Genomic DNA, 9,455 nt, shown 5'->3' on the forward strand with positions numbered 1-9,455 from the left:
ATTGACATTACTACACTATAGCCAAAGAGATTGCAACTTGCACATTAAGGATCGAATATGAATTGTTGTGGAATGGTTTGAGATTCTTTTACTTTTAATTAGAAATCTCGAATTTAAATTTTTAGGATTAAAAAAATCTAGAGTATCTCTCTCAAAATAGATCATGCAATATGCAAATTAAGATTAATCGAGTTTTAATGCGGATATCAAATATTGGGTAGAAAATTGAAAAAAAGAAGGAGATAGCAACTTGCAAATTAAGGAATCAATATTCAACATGATATACAATCAACTAAATCAGCTCCCATGTTCAATATGAGAAAATGAACACACAAAAGGATGACATTATACTATATATAGAATTTTTATTGGAAGATCATTTACTTCACGTCTTCACCGTTTTGATTTACGGGATATATTTAAATTTGCCATGAAATTTATAAAATAAATAATTTTTTTTGAAATTCGTACTTGTAAAAGTGCTATTGACACTTGTGTGGTAAAATAAAGGGTTCAAGTTAAAATATATTCAATCATAGCAATGTACATTATTTTTTTTTAGAACAATGGTAGCTTAGCCTTGTTTCTCCAATATTCAATTATAAATTTCACCAATTTTTATCATCAATGAAAATCTACATTAATAAAATCAAAAAATGGAGAGTCCAGAGCTTTTGACGAGAACACCACCTTAGGATAAGTTGTCAAAACAAATAGGATAGGAGGATCGACCAGTTCAACCAATTATCTAAAATATTCAAAAAAACAAAAATGAAGCTTTCAAAAAAATATTTGGACAAGACTGACCCTATAAAATACTTTTGAATAGCAAAGGCAGCTATATTTCCTTGACCTCACACATGTACATATTTGTACTTTCACAATTTATAACTTCTCATAGTAAATTTTCGAAATTGAAAATTTTCTTTTTTTCAAAATCGGAGAAAGCAAAATCAAAAAGTTCCAGCTGAAGAAAAAAAATTGGTGGGCACTTTTTTCGGTGAATTTCTCTTAAACCCTAGCTATTTTTGTTCAGATTTTAGTGTAATTTCTTTGATTTAGAATCTTGCTGTTAGATCTCTGTCTTAATTGATGTTATACTTGTTGAATAATTTGACATGTTATCCAAGAAATGAAAACGGTTGATCTAATTTTTTGAATTTTGTGTAAAAAATCGATCAATTCCTCTTGAATTTTGATGGGTTTGTGTTAGAATTTTGTCTTTTCCTGTAGATTTTTGGGAAATCAATTCCAAATTCTTGAGGTGGAAAAAGGGGAAGTGCGGAAAAGGGTGTAATGAGTGATTCAAAATTGGAGGGGCCATCGGCTCCGGTTGTAAGAAGAGACCCGTATGAGGTGTTGTCTGTTACGAGGGATTCGTCTGATCAGGAGATAAAGACTGCTTATAGAAAGCTTGCTCTCAAGTAAGTTTATCCCTAACACATATTTCTAGTTTCAATTCATAGTTAAGTTTTGTTAGAATGGTGTTTAAATGTGGTATTGGAATGAAATAGACCCGAATAAAGCAGAATAGGTGCAGCAAATTTATATAGCTGACGCAAGTCGTTGGAATCAAAGGTGTTATTGATATTTGATATAACTGAGGTGAATTGTGGTGAACTATGTATGCATTTTTATTGGTAATTGTCTCGGAGCTTACTTTTAACAACAACAACAACAACATAGTGACATACCCATTGTAGTCCTAGAAAGTGGGGATCTGTGGAGGGTAGTATGTATGCAGGCCTTACCTCTACCTACCTCAGAGGTATAGAGGTTGTTTCCAAAGACCCTCAGCTAAAGGAAAAACAATCCAAATTAGTTCATCAAAAGAAATAATAGAAGTGAAAGCGTTTAAAAAAGCATGTATTTTTTCTTTTTTAGCAACTCTTTAATTTTCACTTTCCATATGACATGTTTAAGACCACAAAATTAAAAGGCAGTTTGGTACATTTGATATATCTTTAATTTAAGACCACAAGATTTAAAAGTGTCTTTACTTTCTTAAGCTCTGTGCCAAGTCAAAACCTGTTAAAAATATTGAAACGGAGGAAGTACGATATCGAAGTACAAAAAACAACAAATAATATCACTTGAAGGACAGGAAACTACAAGAGCAATACTGCGACTACTAGTATGGACGGATAGCAAGACAAAGAACTACTACCTACTAACTTATTACCCTAATCTGTGTTCTCCACAACTTCATATCTAAGGTCATGTCCTTGGTGAGCCGACACTGCACCAAGTCCTGTCTAATCATTTCTCCCCAATACTTCTTCAACCTACCTTTACCTCTCCTAAAACCATCCATAGACAACCTCTCACACTTCCTTATTGGGACATCATCTTATCCTCCACCAAGACTACTCTTACCATGCCCCAGATATCCTCATTTTTATTCCCATCTCTCCTAGTATGTCCACACATCCAGTGCAACATTCTCATTTTTGCGACTTCCATCCTGTACGTGAGAGTTCTGGCCAACATTCTGCTCCATACACCATAGTTTTTCTAACCACTACTCTGTAGAACTTGCCTTTAAGTTTTGGTGGTGTGGAGCTTGCTGTTAAGCACAAGGAAATTATTGGAGTTCAATAGCAAGACAAAACTCGTAGAATTTAGTGGTCAAGTAATTAATTAAGTAATGTGATGGTTGACATATATTGTCATCTGAAGAAATAGAATATAGATGGGAGGGACTTGCTTTTACAGTATTCTTTCGTATGATGTATCAGATTTAAATGGGAAGTGAAATCTGGTTATAGAGGAAGTGGCTGAAATTTTTGGGCTGTGGATGTTGGGATTTGGGAACCTCTTGATTGCACTTGAGCTTTTGGATGAATAATGGAACACAAATTATTGGCAGGTATCATCCTGACAAGTGCGCTAACAATCCTGAAGCTTCAGAACTCTTTAAAGAGGTTGCATACTCATATAGCATTCTATCTGATCCGGAGAAAAGGAGGCAATATGATATGGCAGGCTTTGAGGTACTCACTCCCTGTCCACTGTCAAAGACATATTTTTCTTCCCACAATGTTGTTCATCATGAGTAATGATGTATGACGTGAACTACTTTTACTAATTTTCTTTTACAGACGAAATCATGGAGAATACTTTGTTTTATTTATATCACCTTACATTTGCTTGTTATGTATCACATTGCATTTGAATGAGGTTACTGATTTAGCCGTAGAATGAAAGTAGTTCAAAGAGAGAACTCTTTATGTTCTTGATTTCAAGAAGGGTTATAGAAATAAGAGCTGGCTTCGGCTAATATTGCTTATATGATAGGTTGTAACTTTATGGCTTCAACCAAGCATATCTAGAAAGATTGAATACTTAGTTATTTTTTGACTAAAAGATTGAACACTTAGTTATTAGGAACTCAAAAGTAAAAACCATACAGGGGCCCTTAAGTTCCGACAATATAAACTTAATATATCGTAAAGGTTCAACAAAATGTGGATACTTGAAAGTTGCTGGATAATGCTGCAGCAATCTGTAGTTAGAGCAACTCCTTTCGTCCATGAAGTTTCTGTCCTGCTGTATTTGGAGATATTAATAGGTGTAAAGCTGAAAAGTCATCCTATCAGCTGCCATTTTCTGGACTCCTCACTTCTCCTTGAGATTTCTAATCGAGGATTGCTTATAGGGTCCCCAAAATATCTTAGAAACATGCTACAGCACAACATGTACCTACAAAGGCAGTCTTTGATTTCATGTTAGAAGCAAAAGGTGCTTGTACTGGTGTTACAAGAGCTTTCTAATGCCCATATCTTTCAATTTGAAGGTTATAGTTCATCTTTGTGATGCCGTTCATGGAACGACTATATAAAATTTTATGCTAGAAATAAGTGAGAATTTAAGTACAAGGAAAGAATCTAGCTACTGGACATTGTCCCAATAGACCAGCAAGTTAAAGCTGATAAAACTTCTTGAATCTACTACGCTCAAAGGATGCCATTTATGGACTCTTTTCACATTTTTCTTTGATTTTAAGGCTCTTGAAGCTGAAGGAATGGATATGGAAATTGATTTGTCCAACCTTGGAACTGTCAACACAATGTTCGCAGCATTGTTTAGGTAAGTCTTCCTCCCAAAATATTGTTGATATTATTTATTAGTTTTTTTAAATTTGTTTATTTTTCTGGATAGCAAATTGGGTGTTCCTATCAAAACAACTATTTCTGCTAATGTTCTTGAAGAAGCTTTGAATGGAACTGTCACGGTCCGTCCTCTTCCAATCGGCACATCAGTCAGTGGAAAGGTATAATCTAATTGTCTCTTCAAGTGGCAAGATAAAATTTATCAGCTGTACCAGGGTTTTGACATCAGTTGAGCTTTAATGCAGGTAGAAAAGCAAAATGCTCATTTTTTCGGTGTAACAATTAGTGACGAACAAGCAGAAGCAGGGATTGTAGTAAGAGTTACTTCAGCTGCCCAAAGCAAATTCAAGGTAAATTTTATACAATTATATGATAGGTACTTTCATGCACTTCGTATTTTCATGCTTTTTGTATTTCTACTGTGCTGATATTAAAACTGAATTTCATGAAATTTTCAGCTACTATATTTTGAACATGATGTAAGTGGGGGTTACGGCCTGGCATTGCAGGTAATGCATTTAACAGTTTTTGTTCTTCATTGTGTGCTTGCAGAGGATTCCTATAGCCAACCCTTTCTTATTGTGTGCTTGAGATATTTTTTTCTATAGATTTCTGTTGAAGAACCTCGATGTTTGCTTAGAGTAAAGTTAAACGGAATTGATGCTGAATTCTGAGCGATTTGATGTGGCTAGAGAATGGTAAAGCAGTAATAAGGAACTATCACCCTAGGACAGGACATGTTTAATTACTAACAAATGAATTTTGTAGGCATGTTTAGCTTGATCTTACTTTATATTTTTTGTAGTCAAGACATTCGTAAAAAGGGCTTTTCTATCCATTTCTTAGAAAATTTGACAAAATGATCTAAGAAAATAGCATACCTTCAGTTTTGGTTAATAAATGGTATATGTCTAAATACTGCCTTTAAGAGAGTTCATGCATCATTCCAATATTGATTGCATTTATGATTTATAGATTCCCATGTACACCCAATTTTATTAAGTTTCTGTTGTACGCTATGGATCCAAACAAAGTGCTCATACCTAGAACGGTCATCACATCTCATCTTGATTTGTCTATTCTTGTATATGTATCATCATAATTAAGTTGAAAATTTTGGGCATAGCCTTTGGCAACCAAGTGTGCCGTAGGAAAATCAATCTGACCACCTTACCAACTTCTATTGTCACTCATTGACTACCAACAGTAGAATTATTGGACTCAAAGGACAAAGCTCCCAAGTACCACAAGATGTAAGCAGGAATATATCCTCAATTAGTCTCCAAAAATAAAAGATATCTCTTCAATCGGTGGTTTTCATAGCTTGAATGTGAAAGTAGTTCACCTATAGACTTACGAATGTAAATAGAGAGCAAGGATGACACAAAGGTATAATGAATTCATAAGTGATATCTCAAGAATGTATAGGTAGGATGATGATTAGGAGTAGAACAATAACTTTTCAAACCACTAGCGAAAGATTGTGTGGAAAGGAGATAAATTCGATTTTAGTGTATCCAAAATATGAGAAGAGATTTCTTCAGTAAAAAATCAATAGGAAGACTATAACCTAGAAGCTTGTAGGTGGTTGCCGGGAAAAAGGTCCAAACTAGTTGGGTAGGCTCGCCTGCTTTTGTTGTCCATCAATATGGGGAAAATCTGGTTTGCATCTTGTTATACATGTCTATCTTGAGCCTTAAGTATTCGTTTGGTATAGACCATGGGGGATGGGATACACAAAGTTATCCCATGGATTTGAATATCCCATCATTATAGTACAAATGGAGGGATAAATTGTCCCGGGACTAACTAATACCCCTAATCAAACATAGGGTAAAATAATCTTGCATTTATCCTAGGATTATTATTCCTTATTTTTCATACCAAACGACCCCTTAGAGTGGCACCATCTTAAGATGTGTCTTCAATTGTAACTTCCAATCCTGTGTGTATCTTCTATATTTATGAGCTTGTAAACTGGATTTAGATGAAGCAATTTACTGATTAGTATTTTGTAATAAAACTGATCCATTGTCACTATTTACAGGAAGATAGTGAGAAAGCCGGCAAGGTAACCTCTGCGGGAATGTATTTCTTGCACTTTCAAGTGTACCGAATGGATTCAACTGTAAATGCGGTATGTGAATTTCATCTTAGTGGTTAAATTCAATAGTGTAGCATGCAGTGTTGTCAAAAGTGACAATACTTGTGATGATGTAGTTAGCAATGGCCAAAGATCCTGAAGCTGCTTTCTTTAAGAGGCTGGAGGGCCTTCAACCTTGTGAGGTCTCCCAACTAAATGCTGGCACTCACATATTTGCTGTTTATGGTCTGAGCTGCTTTTATTTTTGTTGAATATATTGTTTTGTTTTTGACAAACACTATCTAATTGCTACTGATTATGTAATGCTAAAAGAAATGTTTGATCTGATGACTGCAGGAGATAATTTTTTTAAGCCTGCTAGTTATACTATTGAGGCTCTGTGTGCCAAGACATACGAGGACACAACTCATAATCTCCAGGATATTGAGGCTCAGATTTTGAGGAAGAGAAATGAGCTTCGACAGTTTGAAACAGAATATAGAAAGGTTGTCTATCTGCTCATAAACAATGTCTGTCATGAATCTGTTGTACCTCATGCATTCTCATTGGACTATTTCCCATGTGATGTTTACAGGCATTGGCGCGGTTCCAGGAAGTGACAAATAGATACAGCCAGGAGAAGCAGTCTGTAAGTTTGTCTCTTGCCTAAGTTTCATTGCACTGAGATGGTATGACCAATTTGGCTTACCTATCTATCGTTTCTTACTTGGCCTGATTTATACCTGGGGTTTGTGGGGCGGAGGAAACGAATCATCTGTGTTACCCTCTGAGTGTTGTTATTTTTGTAAAGGTCGATGAACTGCTCAAACAGAGAGACACCATCCACTCTTCTTTCACAGTTACACGGACAGTTGCCACCATAAGTGGCACTGGGAGTGGCCATTTCAGTAATGGAAGTAGCAGTAAAATTTCTGGCGAAGACTTAAAAGCCGATAGCCCAGGGGAAGATGGCAGTTCAGACTCCAAGGATAAATACGCGAAGAGAAAATGGTTTAACCTTAACCTCAAAGGATCCGAGAAGAAGTAACCGGACTGGAGGTTATCCATAGTCTAGATGCTACGAGTTTCCATTTCCAGCCTCGACGTGTGCTGGCTGAAGAAATCTCTGCGTGTATTATTTGTTGGTATTTCTGGGGTTTACGAGACGTTCTTTTTTTCATTATTTTTTTCAAATATCATTTTTTGGGCATGTTGATGTCTGATTTCTATCGATTGATCGAAGATATAGAAGGTTTTTGTTTCCTGTATTTGTACGTACGATTCTTGAGCTGTAACATAATGTACTAGTCAATATACTCCAAAATTCAGTCTAGATTCGATTCTTGCATGGAAGTATACGGAATTCTCTTCTTTGTTGGTCGCTAAAATTCTCCTTCATTTCTTAAGAATCATAATATTTTTTTCGTCCCAGAATTTCCCTCCCTACTATCTATCCACTAAAAAAGAAAGTGTATTATGTTATGTTAAATTTCTATGATTTCCCTCCATTTTTGGTTTTCATTCTTATTAGATTAATTGGTCGATTACAAGTCCATTAAGATGTAAACAACTACTACTAAAGTCAGAATATATGCAATTTTATCCTTACTTTTGTGATAGACCCTCGACAAGTTAGAATGATTTGTAAAATATTTCTTTTCTAATTAGCTATCTTGAAAAGTTCCATAAATGAGATTATAATGCTATATTGATTTTAGGCCAATGTTGGTTTGGGACCGTTCTACTTTTTTGAGAATTTTTGTTTGCCGTTAAGGTTAGATATAATTAATAAAATCATGACATTGTACTTAAGCTCCTTAATCAGCCAAAATAAAATAAAACAAACTTCAAAATATTCATTATTGTTTACTTATGTTCTATCTTTTTCTTTAGCTAAAAAAAATAGTACGCTTTATAATTGTTTTGTTTGTGTGTATTAGATTAGTTGTGTAGGCTTTTTTAGTTCCCATATGTATATAATATTGTATCGTCTCAATCAGTGAAAGCAATAACATATTTAATGTAATTCTACAAGTAGGGTTTGGGGAGGATGACGTGTAGTCTGTATGCAATCTTATCCTTATCTCGTATAGATAAAGAAGTTATTTTCGATAAAATCTCGTTGGTGTGTCACTGGGTCGGTGGGGAACCCGTAGGAAGGGGACGACCCGCCGAATTCACATCAAGTAAAGATATCATAAAAGGTCAAAAGCTTTACTATTTTCTTTCTTGTAGAGATATGACTTAATGTGTATAACATATACCATACCTATACTCACTTTGAACTATAATTCTTTTTTATTTTTGTCTCAAGAAAAGCTTGACTTGAATTCTTCTCATAGGACCATATTAAGTGTTTTGTCGCTTATGCCAATTATATTTTTAAAAGTATGGTTGCATTCATTGAATTTGGACTCATATGGCACATCAAGTGCCTCCAAATCAAACTCTTCAAAAGTTGTTTGTTTATAATCAAATTAAAGCATATATTTTGAAGTTAAGCATATGATCATCTTGCTAGAAAGTTTGTTAGCCTTGACAAAAGTCCCACATGCCTATGAGTGTATATGTCTTTAATTTGTATTTATTTGCATGTACAAGTATATATATATATTTGAAATATTTTGGATTCTTTCAAACCTGAATAATGTGTGATACTGTGTCAGGTGTTTTTGTTGAACCAATTGATCGCTAGCTCGTTTAGTTGAAGTATTGACCCTTCTATGTCGACCATGGAAATCAAATAAAGTTCAAAGGATCATCTGATTCATAAAGGGGCATGGCAACACCCTCACATGATTTGACAATAAGTTTTAAAGATAGAGATACAAAGGATAAATACCAAAAAAGGAAAAACAATGAAACATTAAAAGAGTAGCAAAAAAGGCAAGAAAAGGAAAAGTTAATTAGTGGGATCGATATGGACACACACAAACACGTGGTGTGTTTGAAGAAAATGTTATAAAAAAAATTATAATTGAAAAAAATAATTAACAAGTAGAATTATATATTAAATTGGATACTTAAACGAATATGATTAATTAGTTAATTAGTTAATTACTTAATTTAAGTTCCAATACATGTGCAAAAATCTCCCAACTATTTATTTTTTAATATTACATATTCTGTTTATATAATTCACGGATCTTTTCTCTTCTATTATTGCTAGATTTTTATTTTTTAAAAAAACAGAAGATTTTGATGGAATTGCTATATTAAATTAATTTATAGACACCTAAACTACAAAGTAGGGTCAGGCT

General features: G+C 34.3%; 1 protein-coding gene across 2 annotated transcripts; it reads left to right on the plus strand.

Annotated features, from left to right (window-relative positions):
* The first annotated feature begins 859 nt into the window (after positions 1 to 859).
* Positions 860 to 7,528, plus strand: LOC129879951 (chaperone protein dnaJ 15-like). 2 transcript variants are annotated; one of them, XM_055953712.1, is made up of 12 exons: positions 860 to 984; positions 1,234 to 1,424; positions 2,870 to 2,993; positions 4,007 to 4,089; positions 4,162 to 4,273; positions 4,358 to 4,462; positions 4,571 to 4,621; positions 6,160 to 6,249; positions 6,333 to 6,441; positions 6,553 to 6,701; positions 6,791 to 6,844; positions 7,007 to 7,528. In XM_055953712.1, the coding sequence occupies exons 2-12, from the start codon at positions 1,297 to 1,299 to the stop codon at positions 7,241 to 7,243; spliced, it is 1,242 nt and encodes a 413-aa protein (XP_055809687.1). In that variant the 5' UTR covers positions 860 to 984; positions 1,234 to 1,296; the 3' UTR covers positions 7,244 to 7,528. The 2 variants fall into 2 exon arrangements, with proteins under 2 accessions (XP_055809687.1, XP_055809686.1); XM_055953711.1 differs by having other exon boundaries at positions 861 to 1,000.
* The last annotated feature ends 1,927 nt before the right edge of the window (positions 7,529 to 9,455 follow it).

This window comes from Solanum dulcamara, chromosome 2, assembly GCF_947179165.1.
Source record: "Solanum dulcamara chromosome 2, daSolDulc1.2, whole genome shotgun sequence".
Lineage (NCBI taxonomy): Eukaryota > Viridiplantae > Streptophyta > Magnoliopsida > Solanales > Solanaceae > Solanum > Solanum dulcamara.